This window comes from Protopterus annectens, chromosome 6.part1, assembly GCF_019279795.1.
Source record: "Protopterus annectens isolate FY-2018-M chromosome 6.part1, PAN1.0, whole genome shotgun sequence".
Taxonomy (NCBI): domain Eukaryota; kingdom Metazoa; phylum Chordata; order Ceratodontiformes; family Protopteridae; genus Protopterus; species Protopterus annectens.
The window spans coordinates 382343744-382367243 of NC_056738.1; the positions used below are offsets into that span (position 1 = coordinate 382343744).

At 36.1% G+C, this 23500-nt stretch overlaps 1 protein-coding gene across 1 annotated transcript in view; it reads right to left on the bottom strand.

The window, feature by feature from the left end:
* Positions 1-2220: 2220 nt before the first annotated feature.
* Positions 2221-23500, bottom strand: part of LOC122805336 (solute carrier family 22 member 6-B-like) — a 489073-nt gene continuing 467793 nt past the window's right edge. The window contains exons 6-8 of the mRNA XM_044075423.1: positions 22816-22931; positions 13591-13805; positions 2221-2333 (exon numbers count right to left, since the gene is read on the bottom strand). Coding sequence (XP_043931358.1) covers positions 2221-2333; positions 13591-13805; positions 22816-22931 — 444 coding nt within the window. The remainder of the gene's footprint in view (positions 2334-13590; positions 13806-22815; positions 22932-23500) is intronic.

The following is a 23500-nucleotide window of genomic DNA, read 5'->3' on the forward strand; positions in this document are numbered from 1 at the left end:
ACTTGAGTTACAATGGAAGTGCTGAAGTAGTACTTACAGTGAGAGTTGTGATCTGTTTAACAAAATATAAATGAGACATATGTACAAATACATTCACTGGTAGATTATAAGCAGATTCAGGAATAGGTAATTTTAGAAGGTGAAGGTGGTTTATATTGAAGGTTATTAATGGTGTTAATGAGGTGGAGGGTTAGAGAAGAAAGTTATAATCAGCCCAGCCAGCTCCATAGCCAAGATGTTGGCTGTTTGAGAGATTACTTAAGAAAAAAATAGAAATAAGGAAAGTAGCAGAAATGGGGGCAAGAGGGAGTTTTAAGATAAGAGGAAGTGGGGGATAAGTACATAGGAGGTAGTTAGAGGAGAGTGAATAAAAAAGGGGCATAGGTGGTTGATGGAATAAATGTTTGTGAGAAAGATGACTATGAAAGGTTAAGAGGGAGAAGTGTGGGTTATATGTTTGTTTTAGAGCATAGGTAGGTGTGTGAATTAAGAAGGTGGAAAGTATCTACTGCAGAAGAGAATTGATTTAGTTTTGTTGGCAAAAGTAAGAAATATGAGTTCTATGATTAGAGAATCCCCTCAGACTTACAGAGTGAAGATTGTTTTGTATAATATATCAGTTGTGTTTAACTTGCCTTTGTATATTAAATTTAAAAATACCAGAATAAATAACATTCAGCATTTTGTCCAGAAACAGTGCTTTTCTAGATATTATGCTTGCAGAGGTGGAGTTAATGGCCTCTTAACCTTCCCTTTCCACTTTTAAAACTAGTGAGATATTGGGTTTCAAAGGGGTAACAGCCTCCCTAACAAATAGAGTTAACAGTTTTCATGAAATTAACACTTCCTAGACTCAACATCTGTTTAACTGAATTAGCACGGCTTTCACCTAACTCATGTATTACTCGTGTTTAAACATGTACATTAAGAATATGTCCAGGACAGAGCAGTATTTGGTATCTCAGTGGTATTCCACAATAAGCTGACCACTACTGTACTTACTTTAATGTGAACAGGATTAGCCAGGCATAAACATTTCAAAACCTTATGTAACACTCAAAAATCACTTAGAGTTACCTGGTGTCCTATACTTTACATTTTTGCTCTGAAGATATCTTTAGTCGATGTTATAACAAATGTAACGTTGATCTAAAACTACAAAATTTACTTGAATGTAGTCTCTTGAAACCTTTATGTTCAGCATTTGATTGGATACCTACATTTTCCCAAATACAGCAAAAACAGAATGCCATGTTGTTGTCTAGGTTATCCTGTTACCACTGTTATACTTTTACATGTAATCAAGAAAGCCAGAGTATCACAGATGACATCTTCATCAATAGGCTATCTTCCTGTTTTGGGACCTATGTTGCCTAGATAGTTATAATCAGCCCAGCAAGCTCCATAGCCAGTGATTCCTATATCAGGCACTGTTGCTGTTTTACCATTTATTTCAAAATAACAAGTTAACACCATTGACAGAAATGCTATGGTATTGTGACATGTCTCACTATTGTTGGTGTTTCGACATTTGTTTCATAATACATTAACACCGGTCATAACACAGAAATGTCTGCTTCTATGTTTAGCTAAAAAGTTCAGCATTTTTATTCATTTCTATGTTTGCCTAATGACCATTTCAGAGTGAAGTTTGTGCTTCAGGAATTGTCATTATATTCTGTTTTTTATGGTTACTGAGAGATGACCCCATCTGATGTATAATGCAATGTGTGATGCAGTTGTATTTCAAGTTTTCTCAGGTGGTTTGATTTTGTAGCTCAATATTTTAGCTAGCAATGACATTAGCACTTGCTTCAATGCAAGGACTTCCTAAGCTCCTTTGTTTATGCATGTATGTCCCCTTACACATGCTGACAACAACTACAATAACTAGCTTGACTGGACAGATCCACTTCCACTCTGCAGTGGTTTCCCATATCATGGTGAGCCCACATTCTTCCAGCCAAGATCTGCTACTAGGGCAGTGGTGCAAGCCAGCTAGAACCCACCATCCCTTCCTACTAAAACAGGCACATTCATTGAGTATTCCTGTTCCATCAAACAGTTAAACTTAAGACTGGGCAGTTATATATTGCCTGATATTGTTGGTAGATGACAGATGTTTCAGGGATGCAAAATAAATAAAAAATAAGCTAATAAAGAGCTATCTACTTTTGATAGATGGTTGTCTCTACCTTAATGCTTGATACAGGTCTCTGCTTACCTGATCACAGTAGGGTAAAGTTCTGAAGTGTAAAGATATACACAGTTAAATGCAGCTGCTGAACAACCTTTTCCAAACACAGCTAATGATGTGCGTACAATCTGCATATCTGATGACAAAAAGAAAAACATCTTTAGTAAAAAGAGCAAAGAAAATTAATTAAAACACTACTAACAAGACATGTTACTTTAAGAGAAAGCTGAACAGAATCGTGTTAGTTGCTTTTTATGTCAAATCCTTTAAAGAACAAATGCATTCTGCATTCTAATCCCACCCAGTTTAATTCCTTCATAACTCTGTTTGAAACACATTTCAGTTTGGTTATAATAATTTCCTCAACTATTGAGTTCAACTAATTCGTCCTGTAGCCATTATTAAAAAAAAAATCTATTTTTGGATTTACTCATAATAATAATAATCCTGAATTCTTTGTTCAAGTGCAAGAAGAAGGGCATGGTCTGAGTCAGCTTCAGTGCAATGCCTTGTTCAGAAATCCCAAAGCTCTATATGCACGATGTACCTCATCCCATCTGTGAGGAAAATGAAAATTCTGTATTTACCACAACATTAGATCTTCATTATCTAAGTCCATACACTTCCAGAATAAAGGACTGGTTGCTATGGATTGATCCAAACTGGCAACATTCTAACCAGAGTCTGAGTTCCTCCCCTAACTCTCATGGTGTCCAATGCCTCCCTGCCTCTCTGGATTGAGTTTTTTTTAATAAAAGAGAACCCTAAACTAATGTCTGCCATAAATTCTGAAGGAAGGTCCTGTAGGCATGTCAGAATATACTGAGTAAAAGTGACAATTTGGAAAAGGGAAGTAGGGTGGCAAACCCCACCCCCATCCACCTTTACTCATATGTGCAAACCTTAACCTTAGCCCTGCTCCTGACTTTATCCCTACACATTATCATGAATTTCAATATGCAGAAGTTGACTTAATGAGCATCATTGTTTTTGTGAGTCCATTTTTGGTAATACACTCATATCACTGATTCATATAGATGATAGATAGCTAGATTTATATAAGAGTCTGGAAGTACAATAAATTATTACACATGCACACACATATATATATATATATATATATATATATATATATATATATATAGAGAGAGAGAGAGGTACAATATATTATTAATTTTGTTGCATTCATATCTCACACACACATATACAGAAATACAATATATTATTGGTATTGTTACATTCATATGACACACACACACACACACACACACACACACACACGATTGTGTGCACACATACACCCAACCACACAGGTACATGACATTATTTATACTGAATTTAATAGAAGGGGCTGATGAGTTAATTTATAAGTGCAGAGCCTTATCAGGCAAAGCAGTACTGCTATGCTTCTGCAGAACCTTCACCACTTATCTATTAACTACTTCATTCTTAACATACAAGGTTTTTAAATTACTTATTTTTCCAAACAATGTTATTCAGAAGGTTTTTTGTTATACTTCACCTATGTAAAAATATTAAATATGTTCCAATATAATTGTATGGGAATGTACTACTGTTTTTTTGTTTTTGTTTATGTTTTTATATGTGGAGCTTTTCTCTCCGGGCCTCCTCTGAAAATGGACCTGCGTCCAGTCAGACTTTCCCGGTCATCAAATGTAAAATTAAAAATAAATAAATAAAGTGCCACAGTCTAAAAGCAAGATTTCATAATCCATATTGTATATAATGTATATAATGCAATTGCATTCCTTGGAACTGGACACTATATAACTATTTTAAAAACAAACTTCAATAAACTTACAACTGACAAAATAAAAAACAAAAAGTGGAACAGACTCTCCACAACCAACTTCAATGCACTTCAAAAAATTCTTCATCTTTGTAAGAAGAAAGCGATCAGTCTGTGGTTTTATTACATTAAAATCTGTGAACTATATATTTTATTTAGTTTTGTGCTCATAAGGAATAGCAACAAGTGGTTGTTGAAGCATCTGTACATTTTATTTTATTCAGATGTTCTGCTAGGCCAGAGTTCTTCATATCTAATTAAACCTTTTTCATTTTACCGTCACTGTTTTTGCTGCTGTTGCTGCTACCTTTATTCCAGGGTAATGAATTACAGTGCACTTCAGCATTAGTGTTTTGCATTCCTTTCATTTGTCTTTTTGTAGCTATTTAAGAACTGACTTTTCCTGGCTTTCAAAAGTTTTTTCCAGTTCATGTTAACTCAAGTTGTTTTATTCATTTATCAGAGCTACAGAGCAATGTTTATTAACTCTACTCCTTCTACTCCGATATAGGAAAGTAGTTTCTATTTTTTCTTTCTTTACTTGGGGTTAGTGATATTATAAAGAATTGGGGATATTACAGTGGTTATGGTGTTTATCTCACAAACAAGTGGTACAGGGTTGGATTCTCATAAAGGAAATGAGTTAGCCTTAAAATGGTCCACAAGGGCAGATATCCTCCAACTTACCTATGAACTATCACCTTTATTCTTTGTTGACTGGCTTAGTCCCATTAGATCACCAGCCTCTTTTTAGGAGAGATTTGAGGTGATATTCATACTAATTAAGGAAAATAAGGCCATTGTACCAGGACATTGTAATCTTTTTTGCAAAAGGTGCCAGATAATTGCTACTACTAAAGGAAGAACCCAGGATCATTGAGTGGACTGTTCGCACTGCAGAAATGGTTACTATTTTGTTGTGCTTTTTTACTGAAATAAAACTTTTAGAGAGAGAGGCATTATCCTGGGGAGATGCTATGCAGAAGTGTCATATGGCAGGGCATGAGTCGACTTACCCTGCATTGTCTGTGTGTGTGAAGGTACTATACAGTTAGGGGTGGATTTATTGAAAGACAATATTTGTTCTTAGGCCAAACAGTGGCATAGGACATCATACAGAGTAGCTGCAGACCAAATTATCATTCAGCAGCAGAGCAGTATGCATACTATTGGCCTGATTAAAGAAGTGCTGTGCAACCATAAAATACAATTAAGGATACATATTGCAATGCATGCAGCATTACATAGTGCATAGGGACTTGGAGCAGACCTGTTGAGGGCATTTGTGGCCCAGGAGGCTTTCATTGGTTCATCAGTGGGGATCTTGGCAACTGACCATTGTGGCTGCCCTAGGAGACAGATGTACATTGTATGATCAGATGAAAAGCTACTGTAGTTGAAGTCTCAACCTGTACATGGCTGCCTCTGTCCCTGGTGAGGAGACACCCATAGATGTGGTTTATGTTCTTATAGCACCACTGTGGACACATCTCCAGGCAAGCCATTCTGGATCCAACAGCTCAATGCCATCACACTTTGCTACAACTTTACTGCAAGCAAAACCTAGCTGTTCCCATTCCTTGGGGAGAGTGACTGCCGGCATTGTACTGTAATGCCACTTAGGGCCCATGGTGGAATTTCACTACATTCTCCTAACATGTTATACCATCTGTTGGATAGGAGGCCTCCTCTCCCAAGAGACCAGGGTCACATGATGCAACCAGCATTAATCCTATGGAAATTCCACACCATCACTGGTCGATGTGTTTCCTGACTCTCAACTTGCTAGCTATGTGCATGGCTATCGCATGACCATTCAATCTATGCCAGCATTTCTGTCCCCTGTCATTGTGCCCTACACAAACTGTACAAATGATGATGACAGTGTCCTGCCCATTATTCAGACTTATTTGGGAATGGTAATGTCTGCTGCACAGCATGGTCAGTCAATGCATTGTAATGCATAGTCTGGCTGTATCACTGCATGCATCAGTTTTATTCTGTGCTTGTCTTATCATGGCCCCTAGCAATGAACCAGACAGGGTACTTTACCAGTGCCGTAATAGATTATGCAAGCCTTTGCCTTGCATGAGTTACTGCCAGAGCTGGATTCCATTATGACTCCTCACATAGCTCCTTTACTGCTGCTTTGACAGGTATGTCCAACAGTGCTGCAGTATCCTCATTTTGTAACTGCTTTCATAATACCATGTTGTATAGCATGGTACAGACCACAAATATCTTGCTGCAGGTTTCCAAAGTATACTGGATACACATGTTATACACTGTTTTATATATGTAACAGTGTGGTATTACATGCCATCTCTTCCATGGTTTGGGAATTGTGGATGAGGGTAATCAGCCATGGCATCAAAGTGTACCCAGTGTCACCTATAGCCAATAACAGTGGACACCATTATTTATTTTATTTTTTTTAACATTTATTTACTGGGAAAGTACGACTTGGAATGAAGCCAGTTTTCAGTGGAGACCCAGAGAGAAATGCTCCAGATGCTTGTCTTTGTAACATGGGATGAAACTGGAGCACTGGAGCCAACCCACATGAATGCAGGGAGGAAATGCAGACTCTGCAGAAGGTGCCAAGACAAGAATCGAACCAGAGACCCTCTTGCTCTGAGGCGACAATGTAATTGCTGCACAACTGCACCGTCCAAATGCTGACTATGAATTATGAAGGATCTGTTATCTACATTAATGGGATGAGACTATCTGGGTCTCTGTGCATCAAAATATGTACACCTATCAACTAGATCACTCTGTGAAAATTCACACTGCATAAAATGTTGAAATAGGTTGCAGTTGTACAAGATTTGAGAATCGTACTTCTCAACCTCTTAGTGCAAGAGATCTGGACAAAGCTTAAAATAATAAGGGAGCAAAGACCCAAAAATAGGGATATATTTTAAATATTCCTCTTACAAATTTAAAAAGTTGCTAGAATAACCGGTCTTGTCTTAACTTGCATTTTCAGAAAGGATATAATGTTTGAAGCTCAAATGTGTGTCATTATTTAGTGACTTCCATCCTCAGTGATTTGCAAGAAAACCAAACATTTTATGAGGAACAGACCAAAAGTATGATGCAAAAATCTGGGCATTGTGTGAAAATGTGTATAGTTGAGACATATGTGAGAATCATGGGGACTGCCTGGATGGTAAAGAAGAATATTTTATATTATACCCTGTGCACTGTACACCAACTGGCAGGTGATGGATAGAAGCCTTTGACTGATAACAGATGCTATGTAGAGCTAAAGGGACTAGATAGCAATGTGAGTGCAGTCATTGACACCAAAAACCTCAAGTAAATAGTTTATATTTGTAGAATGTCTGCATAGTCCAGGCTCTATCCTCTGTTGCCTTGTGAAAAGCAAATGTGCTCCTTCACATTCTGCAGCATCATATCATGGAACTGGTGTGGAATTTAGAGATTTGATGCCCCCTATCAGATGCTGAAAGGTCCCTGTAACAAGGGTAGTTAATGCTACACAAAACTTCATGTCCACTGGGATGGACAGTACTAACTTTTGAATATTGTCTTTGTCCACATTGTAAAAGTCAACAATGTCCCAGCTGTGGATGTGATGCTGTATCAACTGGCAGACTCTTCTAGATTTAACCATTGATACTAACCTCAAAGTTGACATTTGTACTTCCCCAAAGTCACAACACTTGAAAGATAAACACAAAAATCACAGAATAGTTATAGAGATGCTCTGTACTATACTTGATATCCTTATCTAAATATTGGAATTCCTTACCTCTATCAATTAGACAACTATCTAACTCAAAACAATTTAAAACAGGCCTCAAGGTTCATCTGGTAAACTCTTGTCTCTGTCCCTGTTGCACTACTCCAAAGTAATAGGTCTCTGCTTCCACACTTCAGCAGACTGCTAGACATTATTATCTCTGCAAAGCTATGAGTGATTCTATGCTTTTTATAAATATGATATTTTGCTTATACTATTGTATAACTTTGCTTCTATGTGCTTAGATGAAAATGCTTTTAAGTTTTAGGAAGACTGCTACTGTTTCACTGTAAATATGTTTGTACATATTTTATAATACCTACCAGAACATAGCCACAAGCTCTAATTTGTTTATGTACCCTATCTTCTGAGAATTCTTTGTACGCTTTGCCCTTTGTTTCAACTTATATCTTTTTGAAATATATAGTTATGTGGAATTTTTCTGTCCAGGCCTTTGCTGAAAAAAGCTCTAATTAGGCTTTCCTGATAAACTAATAAACAAACAAATAAATAAATATTGTCCCATAAAATCAGTTCATCTCACCTTGCTTTTCTTTCTGGATTCTCACTTCTTTCTTGTTACCTTCCATATGTGACAATTTCTTCTCCTTGAATTCATTTTCCTCTGTTTCTAGTATATTAGTTATCCAGAATGATTAGCCTCCTAATCCTTATTTGCATCTTTCATTTAATATAATTGACTTTCTGAAGTATTTTGGTATCATCGTGGCATGAATATCATAATCTTATTAACAGAAAACTCTCATTCTACTAGATTACCACAATTAATTTGTTTTCCTTCCTCTGCATTTTCTCATTCATGAGACCTTTTTAAAATTCCTTTCACACTGTCATATTGCTGAAGATTGGTGCCTGCTAAGACCAGATGATTTATTGTTTGCCTCTACCTTTTGTTTTAATCAATTTTGTCATCTCCCTTTACTATTTAATTTCTCAAGATTCATATTCCTGTCCATTAACTTTATTTTTAGCATTAAATTATTTGTATATTTCTTAACGTAATTAGTCACCCAGTTTTGTCATTTCTAAAATCATTAAAATTATCTCAACTAGATCAACAAAGAATGTTTAATGCCTATAATATTCAGGGCTATCAGATTATATAAGCATATTTTGCACCCTTTTTTCTGTCTTACAGGTTTTACTTTCTGCAAACCACTTGAGACACTTGTAATGAAATATGTCCAATAAAACCATTTTTTAAGTTCTCACAATACAGATGAAAGTTAATAAATATATAAATACCAGTGAATGAGCTCACTGCATTATACAATCATTCTGCAGCATATCGTTTACTGAAGAAGGAACTCTGAGAAAAGAAATAATGTAAAAAAGGAAGCAAAGAAAGATGATTGAAAACCACCAAATCAAGTAATATATATATATATATATATATATATATATATATATATATATATATATATATATATATATATATCTATAGGTTCATAGGTTGGTACTAGGCTATTGGCCCTAGGGCCTATACAAGCCTAGCCATAACAATTCCCTGGATATTTCTTCCCACAATATTTAATTCCCTGGACCCCTGTCTAGTAGGGCGACTGACATGCTCCCCAGGATGAATTTCTTATCTCCCATCCAATCGTTTAGGCTCCTTTTGAAGAGGGCCAAGGAGGTGCTCTGCTTGACATGTATGGGCAGTCTATTTCAAAGTATGGGGAGTCTCTGTGTCAGGAACTCATCCCTCCAGCATGTTTTGTTCATTGTGATGACAAGGTTTAGATCCCTGGAGCTGGGATTGGGATTTTTTTAAGTGGAGCACATCCAACAGCTCAGGGTTTGACATGGCCTTGTATGTTAAGCAGAGATCACCTCTGAGTAGACGATATGCCACAGAGTATAGCTGGAGTTGTTTTAGATGGTCAGCATATGGCATCTGCTATATATCCTATATATATATATATATATATATATATATATATATATATATATATATATATATATATATATCGATTATGAAAACAATTAGGGCACATAAACCGAGGACCAATTTCTATGCTGCAGTATATGTAATTAAATGGTAACAACCTATTTAGAAGATGCAATTAAATAGTAAAAACATAAAATAAGTAGAACAAAAAATCCACTTCATAATCTTGTAAGTTCATTTCGGTTATATGATAATTTCATCCAAGATTTCAAAGTGCTGAATCATCAAATACAACCAAATAAACTGGTATTTGCAGGGAGAAAATCAAAATCAGAGTCATGTATTTTATCTAAAGCAAAGCTCCCATCTCCTGCGCTCGGGTACTGTCCTGTACCTAGAAACATTGTAAATAACTGCAAAGATGTCATATGATGTGGAAAAAATGGCAAGTTACTGATTTATCAGCTTCAGAAAACCAGCAATTTGTTAAATAATGTTCATTCATTTACTTGAAAAAAGCCTACTTTGATGAAATATATAACTATTCTAGAAAATTAATCTCAGAGTCACACTTAAACTTACTTTAATTTACTATCGCATTAATGCATTTCATATAATATAATCATGTTTAGCAGAGACTCATTTTGTGGTGTTATATTTTAGCTGGAAAGGTTTGATGTTATGTCAGCAAAATTAAGAAAACAATAGGTGTTATAGGCAGGGGCAGAATTATCATATAGATGAATGATGGATTATGGGGATGAAAAGTAGAAAAGCAAGTAGGTGCTTAAAGAAAAGATGGCATTGAGTTACAGAATAACTGGACTGGTATAACATGTTCATCCTTGGGTATTAAGGATTAATGTGCCTTTAGTTGTAAAATCAAATAATGTTTGTCACTGCAAAAAATAAAAAGGTAGAAGGTAAGGGAATGGCAATTTTTTGAGAAGACAAGAATAAAGAACTGAACAGATTCATTAAAAAATCAGACTGAGTCTGGGATCAGACAATTTATATAGATCACATGAGAATGCTATAGAAATCTACAATTCACACAAATCTGGTGTTGCTACTATTCAGACAGGTAGCAACAGTCAAGAATGGATAGTGCCATTTACAAGTCCACACGAATTTATTACAATATAGTAAGCTTCTGGAGACTTGCAAGCATGATTATGGGAGTTTACCTCCTGAAAAGCTCATTATGCAGCCTTCTTAAAGGTAGTGTAAATGCTGGGAAATGTAGTTTTCTGTTACACAGGAATGCCATTTGGAAGGTTATAAATGCAATGTATTATGATGTTTTAATGTAACACATTTCGGTGCTATCAGTATGTTCTTTGTTGTAAAAATATGTCTTTCATTCAGTTTTTACATTATCAAGCAGTAATGATAATACTATTTTTGTTGATGCTGATCTTACATATAATGATTATGTACTTATTATACTTTATATTATCGGTTATACTTGGCCCACTATTGAAATGTCAGCACTTGAAAGGCCAACTGCCAAAAAGCCGAAAAAAAGACCATAAACACAGGAGAAGAGTGAATCTTGAAAATCATTCTTCTCCTTAAAACTTCTTTTTGCAGGGTTCAAAGTCCCCCCTCCCTCGAACTTGTATATACCAACTCCAAGATTACCATACTATGGAGAAAAGGGAATATTCTGAGAAAAGGCATCTCGGACTTGGCATATACATGTCCGATCTTTTTTGCCATTCAGTCTCTGTATTTTGGGAATTGCTCTAGCTGGTCCTGACATTTCACATGGTTACCGTTATACGCTATATCACCTGATTGGAGTTATTGTGGAGTACAAAATAATCAAAGTAAATATATTTTCCAGCTACGAGCAAGAGAACATTATAAATCATGATACTCTCCATGGAAATGTGTTGTCTGAATTTTTAATTACTTTGCTTTGCAGCTGCAAATGAATTCAACATTTTAACATTGTCAAGCCACTAACGATAACTTTAATTATGAAAGCACATACTAAATGAATGCCCTAGAATTTGCAGGCAGACAAATCAAACAAAATCTTGATTATTACAAAGAAGGAAAAATTAAAATCACCTGCGAATTAAGCAAGCGAGCGCTGCATAACACATCCTTTATTAAGAAATCATGAGGCAAAGAATTGGCTGCACCCCATATTTCATTCAGATGCTGTTTGACATATATCTCTGCTGTTATTCCCACTCAACAGGGTATTGTGACTATTTCGAGTTTTTCATTAGCTAGCTAGCTAACAAATTGGGAATTGTCTTAATAACATTTTGCAAGCATTTTTTTTTTCTGAGAATTAGCAAAGAGGATTAAGATTATGAGCTGTTAATGAGTTACTTCCTGTTATATAGAGTTTGACTCCCACGACTTTCATTTTCTTACTGTGCGACACTTACAAATCACTTGACCAGACAGTTTTTTTGTGGCAATTTGGAATTTGGACCAGACTCCTCAATGGCATCCTGGTCAGCATGCCTAGTACCTACCTATGAACCTAGGGGTGTCCTGCAAATTAATGACAGTTAAGAGGTGCATTTGTGCAAGAGCAATGCTGTAATTTTTATTTATTAATACTCAGCAATCTTCTATTACTGTCTTCTCCCTTTTAGAAAAGTAAGTGAAGAGTTAAAATGTAAAATGCTAATGCTGACTACTCAGAATACTCTGTCAGTTATTGTGACGCTGACTACTCAGAATACTCTGTCAGTTATTGTGACATGTATATGGCTACATGGTACAGAGCTCCTACTATGATTGGTCCTATTGTACAGAAGGACAAAGCCCTGAATATACCCCAAACAACCTATGATCAACTAGCAGCACAGATATAAGAGGCAGTGGATGGGGTAGATGAAAATGAGCAGCTGAAGGCGATAGCTTGGCTCTCTGCATTGGTAATACAAGTGGTGCAACACTCAGCCAGAAGAGTTATCATGGTTGGTAACATGCATGAGCCTCCTGGGAGCACTTGAAAGCTGCAGAGGTGAGATTCTGGAACAAACATAAAACCCCCCATCCTCCTAGTGTATGATGATATAGCTCTCAACTCCTGAATTTCTCTTCACAGGAGAGCAAATGAACCAGTAGGACCTTTATAGAGAGAAATGAATGAGTTAAAGTGGATGTCTAAGAGGCAGGCTTGATGTTCATTGTTTAGGAAGAGGTCCAAAAAACTCCCATAGGGAAAGTTTTTGTATTTTCCATCAGAGTTATAACCTGTAATCAATGAATTAGGTGCCCTTATCATTACCTAATTAAATGGGAAGATGCCATAATACTTTAAATTTAACTATCCAAGCAAGGAGTCTTATGTTGCAAAGGTATGTAGGCAAAACCCTAAAGCTCATAAATCAACTAAAATATATCAGTGGGCTAGGCTGTATTGCAGCTCACCAAATTATAAATCAAATAGTTACAGTTTGCTGCAAACTAATATGCTGAATATTGTATCATCTCTGCTGAGGAGGAAATAACCCCTAATTTTACATAATGAGGAAATTACCCCCCCTGTTTTATATACACTAGACCTGATAAATTAAACAAAATATCTGCCTAAGGGTGACCATACAAAAACATTTACTCAAAAGAAGCTTAAGAAATCTCCTTCATGCATATGCAGTTTATAAATTTATTAACTACTAATCTTCAATATTAATGCATGCTAAAATGCTTGGTAATGCCCAAATGTACAGCTATATCCATCCATATAACACAGACTGTCAACCAGCAATAGTTTTCACAATCTGAGATTTGACAAGGGTTTGTTTCAACTGAAAGATTAAAAAGAAACATCAAATCACCTGGTCAATGACAGAACATCATGCTCTGTTCTCTAGTTAACTTTGGAGAAAGAAATATTAAAAGTTGCATCAACCTACACTTCTTACCTTGTGGTATAAATATATTTGTAATTATTGAAAGTCCTGTGAAAACCAGGGAAGTGACTTGAGTGAATCGTCGACCGATGAAGGCAATCAACAATGTACCAATAAGCTTGGCAGGGATATCAACGACCCCAAAAATTATTTGTATAAGATAAATACTGACACCAAATCCCTGTAAGTCCATTGCAAGCCCATAGTAAGAGAAGCTGGTTGAAAACCTGAGTTAGGAAACAGAAATAAAAGAGCACTGACTGTATTTTATGTTCTATGAATGTGAAAAATACTGCAAATAAAGTATACAAATACAGCTGATGAATGTCTCTTTGCTGTTAAAGGTTAAATTGACAAGTATATGTTACCCTTAAAGCCCTTCAGAATGATGTTTTTATTTTTTTTTACCTGCCAAAGCTTCAGAATAACAAATACTGTAACTTACCTTTCCATGAATATCTACAGTTTTCTGCATGACCTCTAACTTTGGTGGCAATATTAGAACAAAAATACAGATAAGAATTTGTTACTTAAATCTAAAGGATTACACTTGAAGTCTTGGGGGTTGCTTCACTTCTATGTTGGGTCACTGCCAGGCTATGAAATCAAGCAAGTTATATGAGAAAATATAATATTTCTATTAGTTTTACAGTGTGTAGCACTGCAAGAGTTTGTACAATTCACTAATTAAAAATTCATTTCAGTATAATCAGGCTTTGCAGTCTGTTGGACAATGATTCCATTCTGATAACATAATATGAGACTGAGCTGAATGTTAGTGCTTCATGAGTAAATATTATGTTTTTAAAGAGCTGCTAGGTAGTGCAACACTTTTTAATGTTATGTTTCTCGCTCTGCTGTATGTAAGCAGTTTGGCCAAAGCAATAACACCAATGAAATGTATGTATTCTGTTCTTATCATTGTCTCTTTTTTGTTTTGGCATGTTTCTCTGTGTTGTTGTTGTCATTATATATGTGAGCAGATATACAAAAATCTCTGTAAAACATGTCACAATTCACCACATCTGGATTGTCACCAAACAGTCTTAGCATAAACTGTAGCTTATTACTTTTTAGCCTTGTTTTACCATGTTTCCCTGCATGTATTTTTTATTATGTATGAGAACAGGTATGAGGAAATCATACTAAAATACAGTTGACCATACCAGGATGGTCACCAAACATTCATGCATAAATTATTACCGTTAAGGACAGGTCATCATGAAAATGGTTATTCAATATACTGTTGTGAACTGTCAGCGTTCTACTGCAGGTTATACTGGCAATGACCCAAGATAATATGGTATTACAATAACGCATGATTTGGATGTGTATTATGCTGTGATGCACTCATAACTGCTAGGGTTTGACCACGAGGTTGAAATCCCAATCAAACACAAGAGTAAGTAGGTCATGGCATAACCCGCATCCTATGCAGCTATTGTTGTCATGTGGTGGTTAGTATGAGTTCGGCTTTTAGTTTAATTATTTATGTTTGCTATATAATACTGATGTAGTTTTAGTTGTGTTTCATATCTGTCTCCACAATGAGTAGATAGTATGGTAGTGCAATAATTTCCTGCTTTTTTTCCTTCCTCCCCTTCCATCATTGTGACAGTCATCCAAACACCCCAGATAATTTTCTGGGTCTAATCGCTATTCCAATTACTCCCACTGGACTAATGACAGCCAAATTTTGGCCAGGGCCAGAAAAGAACTTAAGGACATTCAAGACAGGTGTTTTTTCTTGTATGACGTATGATGTTTATGTCCAAGGGATGGGGATGCAATGGGGCATGTAACTTTTTGGACTGCCTCCACAGCAACACAGCTATATCCACACCCTTTCCAATTTTGGACTATGCTTCCCAATAGTGATGTCCCCAGTCTCCACCAGGAATCTTTGCAGGAGACACCCAGAGGTCCAACCACACACCCATCCTGACCTGCTGCTAATTGACCCTGGGTAGGCTGGTCCCTTGTCAGTGTTTGTCCCACTACACCACAAGAGCAGCTATAATTTCCTACTTTTAGTGTTACATTGATGAGAATGTTACATATTTGGACAAATATAAATGACAGTAGACAAGCAAGTTTACAATAATTATTTTGAATACCAACAAAATGTTGTGTGAAGATAGCAGTGAATCATTAACTGTAATAATAATAATACTAAAGTACATAGTACAGGGGACAATAGAAAAGGCATGATAAAGTAAGGAGGGAAGAAGAAGACAAGAATGAAATAGTGAAGGGAAAAAGCACAAGTATGAAGGATAGCAAAGGAAAGGTAAGGTACACAAAAATTAACTATATGCATTATATACAATACATAACCTTTTAGTGTAGGCAAATAACTCAAGGAAGCTAAAGGTGCCTGTCTGATAAAGGGGAGAGTGGGGAATTAGATGATGCTTCCAGAGGGAAAACATTTGCAAATTGACTCAGACTTGAGATGATCTTTAAGCTGAGCATGAAATGATAGGTATGATGTAAGTTCTTTAAGTATAGTAGGGAGGGATTCCCAGAGTTTGGGGCCTAGCATAAAGAAGGCATGGTTAGTGCAAAGATGCCTGTTTCTAGAAGTTTGAAGAAGTGGACAAGAGCGGTTAAAACTTCTTAGATTGTAAATGTGTAGTTGTCTGAAAAAGTTGGAGGCAAGGGAAAGACAGGAGTGCTCTTTGTGGAGCTTGTAGAATTGGGATCCAAGAAGCAGGTAGGCATATTGTTGGGATAGGTAGCCAATTGGCTTTATTATGTGTGATACAATGATGCTCATTTCCAGGGGAGAGGTTAATGAAATGGCAGATAGAGTTACTTATAGTTTGGATGGTTGAGGAGTTTGTCTTGGATGCTGCTGTAACCAGTGGGAGTCCATATTCAAACTGTGCTATTGGAATGCCTTTGCTTACAGCATTCCTGGTTGTTCTAGAGAGAAAGAGGGAAATTTTATAGGACCAAAAATAGGAGGAAATGTATTTTCTTCCATATTTGTACTAGGTGAAGGTGAAAGTTCAGTGTGGGATCAAGCCACATACCAATGTATTTGAAGGAGATGACTTGATCAATGGGGTTGTCAACATGGTCATGGATAAGAAGTGATTGAGAATTTTTCTGCCATTTGGGGGAGGTACCAAACAGCAGTGATTTAGTTTTGGAAGTGCTCAGAGTCAGCTTTTTTATTATTAAGTCATTTGATAATGGAAGGTTGTTAGTCTGTAGTTGTATGACTGTGAAGGTCAGGTTTGAGTGAAATAAGACCATGTCTTCAGCATAAAATGAAAGACAGAGATGAGAGAGGTCAAGTAGTATAATGAAAAATGGAAAACAAGAAGGGGAGCCGGAATGAAGCCCTGAGGCACTCCTTTAAATAGATGGGTGGAAGCAGACAGGGTGTTCTGAAAGTGAACGTGGAATGGAAAGATAGTTTTTAAACCAGGGAGCTATATCTGGGCTATTTCCAATTTCAGTTAGTTGATCTAACAGAATGTTATCGTCAAACACCACTGGAAGCTCTTATGAGGTCAATAAAGATGGATCCAGTGAGGAGGCCTTTTTTTAATAGCTCGGAGGATGTTATTAGCAAGTATCCAGAGAGCTATAGAAGTGCTCTTACCAGTCCAAAAGCCATGCTGTTTTGGAGATAGCAGATGATATTGGGAGATATAACTGGTGAGTTGATTGTAAGCTAATTTTTCAAGGGTTTTACCAAGTATGGAAAGAACAGAAATGGGATGGAAGTCAGTGGCATGGGATGTGTTAGTTCTTTTGTGGACTGGTTTGACAGTGGTTGCTTTCCAGATATCAGGCACAATGTTTTCAGTTAGGCAGATATTATAAATGTGAAGAAGTGGTGACTATAAAATCCTTACATAGGAATAAGAACCTTGAGAGAAGATTGTCAGGACCAGCAGGTGAGTCAGTTTTTAATTCAAGTAGTGGTTCTACATATTTAGCTTAGATTGTTTTGAAATGGAAACTAGGAATACAGGGGGAGGAGAGAGGTTAGATTTAGAGGAAGGAATATTAATGGAATTAGGGATCGGAAGTGTACTGAACTGAATGCTGAAATCAGTGGCTGTGAGGTTGGATGAGAAGGAATGGGTGCTAACTGGATAAATACAGCCTGTCAGGAGATTGACTTCTGCCTACAGTTTTTTAGTTGAATTGAAAAGGGATGGCTGATGGTTTTTCATAATGTGGCTTTTATATCACCTGGTTGCCTGTTCAGCTAGATTTCTTAGCTTAGTATAGCATTCCCTGGAAGCCTAGGATGGGTTGTTTTTCAAGTATGACGGGCATTACCCCTGAGTCTATGGAGGCATTTGAGTTTGTATGTGAGCCAGTTGCTTTTGGGGTTTTGAGATTTTAGGAAAGAACAATAAAATTTAACAGTGCAGCCACTGCAGATTAACTCCTGCTTATACCAACTGATTAATACTTCAGTAAAAAGTAAAGTGGAGATACACGGCAGGAAATAAAAACTTTTAATAATGGTTAGCACTTTCACATCACAGATGCTTCATCAGACCATAAAACTCATCCTATCTGACTCACTTATACTCCTTAACTACCAATTAAACAATCAATAACAAGACATTAAAATGAATAATTACTTAATTGATGCAATCAATATTAAAAGAACCTTCACACATATTATACATCTTCTATCTTACAAAAACATACATAATTTATACAAACTATTTAATTTCAACTTAAATAAATATAATAATATATTTAAAAAACATTTAACATTATGTGTGCATATGTAATATCCATCATAAATGCCTCATTTTTAAGTAAGGTTTAATTGATGTTCTGTCATTCAGCCTTGGTTCCTTCTCAGCCTACAATATCCATCTTGTAATCTGTTTTTTTAAATATGTTATTATATTTATTTAAGTTAAAATAAGTAGTTTGTATAAATTATGTATGTTTTTGTAAGATAGGTGAACCTTTTCTTTTTTTTTTTTAGGTAGCCTCAGACTTCCAGTCATCTCTTCAGCTACACTTTTCATACAAAAGTTAATTTGAGGCTGTATTTTTACAAACTCCAGCACTCTGTGCAGATAAACAAAATACTGCAGTTTGTAAAGTACTTTACAGAAAACTGAACTATCATTCTGATTTCCTAATAGTCCAGAAAAATACTGGATAGATGGCAACACTGCTAATCACAAAGTTAGCATACCTAAGTAATATAAGGTGGAGGCCCAGCACAGTTGCTCTGTAAGAAATGCTGTTTAATGCAGAAGGTAGAGTTCATTTGCAAGATATAGACAGAGTAGTTTTAGCTTGGATTATGTTATTGGGAAGCTAGATTGGGAGAATTTGAGGAAAAGGGAGAAAGGAGAGAAGCAGAGAAGGAATTAAGTGCACTGAGTTGTGATAATGTTTTATTGGCTTAGTTACAAGTTTATATCCAATGACTCCTGAGATGTAATTATGGGATTTCATCTGTTTATCTAATCACCTGGAATGTAATAGGTTGGGGGAGATTATTCCCCTGGCTAGGCAGATACTGGATGGTGAATTTTTCTATGAATCATGAGTGGCCGATATTTTGGCATAGGGCTAGGTTTTTGAAATAGGCATTAACTGAGGAGTTTTTCCTCGTCAATGATAAGGAGGTAATCTTTTCTTGTGAAGCTGAGTATGTAATGCATAAGATGGATGATATACAATGGATGTTTCTTTTTGTACAGTATGTTGACACAGAGATAGAGAACCACTGTTATCAAGCTAACATTACTTATGTTGCCTTATGTCATCTTTTGTTTAAGTAAGCCACAGATAAATAGAATTGTCAACTGATAAGTAAACAAAAATTAAGAGGGAATTCAGCAGTGGTGTTCATGATTACGCTGTATGTCTTCTACTAACAAATTATCAAGCTTATGTTGCAGGAGTTCATCTTTGATTTTTTTTTTGTATACTGTGAATGTTAGACTGGTACTAACTACAGTAAAAATTAGGAAGAATGGTTTGTGCATCTTTGAACAATGTATTGGGATACAGATTCAGGAAACACTTAACAATATAACAGCCTTAATTTTATTGCTCTGTGCCTTATCCTTTTCAAATGAGACTCAAAGGGACCACACCTGTCAATAATGAAATAAAAATCTATGCATTTATTTATACTTTTTATTGGGTTGTCCTTCTGGTGAGAGACTCTTTTTAAATAAGAGTCTGAAGGAAAAAACAAATGCTACATTTTTAGTAAGTTAGCAAAGCAAGAATAATTTAGTCATAAATTTGTACAGGCCACTGAGGTCAGTCAAAACAAGTATAGTTTAGCAATACATTTGTTTCTTTATTTTATAGAGATAGAGACCAGTAAAAAGAAGCATACAATTGCATAGATCTGTTACTCAGTATAAATCACATACCAGAACACTGCATAGTTCATAAAAGCTGCCTAACCCCCTGGATTATGTATTAATAATCCTGAAAACCAGGAAGGGTTCTGGTGTATAGAAGATATGGAAAAACAGTGCCTTCATAACTAAAACCCTGAAAAAAGACAATCCAAACTTTTTAGGGGACATTTTTTTTATAAATTAGTATGGATTTATAAACAGAAGATTCTGTCAAAACAGTTTGATTTAATTCTGTGAGTGGGGAATGTAAGGAAGTAGGCATTAGGCTACTAGAAAAATTGCCATCCTAAGGCAAAATTGGTTCTACAACAAATAACATGCTGATGGGTATACACAGTGGATAAGGAGTAGATAACAGGATATTCAAATGGTTGGAGCTATGGTTGAGGAAAGGGGTCTATATTATATTATTGCATGATTACAAAAGTGAACAATAATTAATCGACCCCATGTAAGTGAAAGCTTATAATGTCAAAACCTCAGAACAGCAATTTTTTTCCAAGGGGGGGAAAAAAAAAAATGTTGTTCCAAAATAAAAAAAAAACAAAAACAAACTTTAAACATTACATAATGTGGGGGGGGGGGGGCTTTGCCTCCCACATCCCCCGACGTGGGGGGCTGTGCCCTCCACACTCCCTACTTAAATGTACCAAGAAGCAAGAATTAGCCTACGACTGCCTGGAATATGCAGGTTTACTGTGAAAAACACAAAGTAATACAATCTACCCATTGTGGTTCTGAAGTTATGCAAGCTAACAGTAATTAAGTGTCATTAGACAGACCCGATTGTGTAATGCCTAGTACCAGTTGCTTACACTATTTGCATATATAAGTAATAGGACGGGAACAGCTTGTTTTACACATAATTGTGTATATGGGAGCAGCTTGTTTTACACATGATTGTGCATATCTAGTGCATGTTCTTTACAGGTGGTACACAATGTTAGAACCATTTGCATGCACTGTTGATAGTTAAATGGATTAGTCTACAGATGTGGTCTCTATGTACTCCATTGCCACTGACTTAGCAGGTGGTCCATGTGTATTGCTGTTGGCAATATCCAAAGTGTCTCTTCTCTCTGCAGTATTATAAGCTGCCCTTGCTCCTGGTCCTGTTCATAAAAATGTGTAGAGATAATGTACCCAAATGCAGCACTGGTCAGGGTGAAAAGTAACAGGAGGAGGAGGAGGACAAGTGATTCTGGTGGAATGGCCCAGACACACCACTGGCCAGGGTAGGATGACAAGTGGTTCTGGTGGAATGGCCCAGACACACCACTGGTCAGGGTAGGATGACAAGTTGTTCAGGTGGACTGGCAGGGTGGTAGAGTTTGCCAGGTAATGCAGCAGCTACAGACTTTTGTGCTCTACATCCTGCAGGCTGCAAATCACATATGTATTGCAACAGCCAAATCTGAACAGTGATACCACGAGGCAGCAGCATTTTGAAAGACTGCTCTGAAGATGCCATTCCCCCTGGAGAAGGTCAACATAATTATGACTTATCTTTCAGCAGCTAGTCATTGACTGAAATGTACTGTGACAAAAATCGCTGGGTGATAAATAGGTCCCTCCAGCATGTCCTATTTAAGTTGCAGGCCATATTTATGTCCCTGGAATGTATGGCCCTAGACCCATTTGATTTACAGATATGCAGTAGGTTTATTAGGTTTGCGTCTTGGGTTGCTCTGTAGCCCTATATGCATATATAGTATTTGCACAGAGATCTAGTTTTGCATATTGAAATGCAACTGAAAAAAGTCACCAAAATTAATAACAGCCTAAATCTACTTAAACAAAAAAATTGCATTAAACATAATCTGAAAAACTAGCCCAAAATAAAACTCAAAAATGTAAATCTTATAAAAGAAATGACACTGCAATATTAATATGGGAGTACACAATTACCACACACAAACATAGTTTATACCTTGGGAAAACTGGTGTGAACAAATGAGATTTGGGGAATTAAGGTTTTAAAATGGCATATTTTCTGAAACACATTTTGCTAACTTATGTTTTGAAAAGATAAATGGCAACTATTTTTGAGATCACATCTGTATCTGCATATATCAGCATTATTGTTCTATGCAGTGACACACTTATGGGGTACATTGCTCTATAATTTGTATCACATTTTATCCAGTGCCCTTTTGTGCAACTGAACACAAGATTTTGTACAGGTGTTCTGTAGGCAATTTGAATTTGTTTTGTGGTTTGACATTTTACTGCACTGACATGTCTTATTACTATCTCTGGTACTGTACATATGGTGCAGTCTGGTCTCCTATGCACATATGGCATTGTGTAGTCACATATCAGTCTTGTTAATATCACTAACCTATGACCCACCCATTCGCCATTAATGTACATAACCATGGCTACAAACATGCATACATATACTTAATACAAACAATCATTTTCAGCATTAAGAATCTACAAGAAGAAGTCTGGAAAATGCAGTAGTTGTGTCTCTCAAACAAAGCAGCAAATCAAACAGTAAAAATCAGAGAACACAAGCATGGTTAAACCCAAGGCAATAGCTTATTGTATAAATGGATGAGCACTTTCACGCTTAGATTAGGTGCTTCTTCAGATCCATATTAAATCAAAATCAGAGCAACCAATTTAAAAATAACAGACAACTAATCACAAAGGCAATAAAAATCACGTGATAGTTCAGTCAGCCATTACGATTCTTATACTATGATATTATAATGAAATATTTTAATGTAAAATACAAAAAAATAATCAAGCAAACAAACAAATCCTTATCATTATTACTAAGTTAATGTACTATTTATGAAAATCCTCACCCTCCCCAACTGTAAATGAAAGGAAATCTCACACCTACCATGCACAAAGTAAACAACATGTTATTCGTCTCAATCCAGGTTTTCGGAAAATATCCAAGACTGTGAACTCTGTGCCTGAGTTCTTAATCTCCTCTTCCATACTGGATTCAATAATCTGAAAAAAGAATACAATTGAATCTCTGATGCTATAGAATAAAGATGATGGCATCTTTTCCTTGAAGTTTCAAAAAACATTATAAGAAATACAAATTTGGGTAGTAGTGTTTTCTTTCACTGTTACCAGGATTTATTAGATCACTGAGGTTAAATACAGTGCATGCATACCTCTCAACTGTACAGATTTTCGCAGAATGTCCAGATTTTTGCATCATATTTTGGGTCTGTTCCTCATAAAATGTGTGGTTTTCTGGCAAATCTCTGTGATGATCTGAGGACTGAAGTAACTAAATAATGACATACATTTGAATTTCAGACTTCATATCCTTTAGAAAATGCATGTTAACACAAAGTCTCATATTCTAGCATCATTCTAAGTTTATAAGAGCAATATTTAAAATAATTCCCTATTTATGGGCCTTTGTCCCTCCATTATGTCAGGCTTTGTCCAGATTTCTTACACAAAGAGGTTGAGAGGTATGAGTGCATGTTAGATACAGTGATATATTACTTTATCTGTGCTGCACTTCACTATCAAGCCTTACTGCCCTTAAATACAAGGTAATG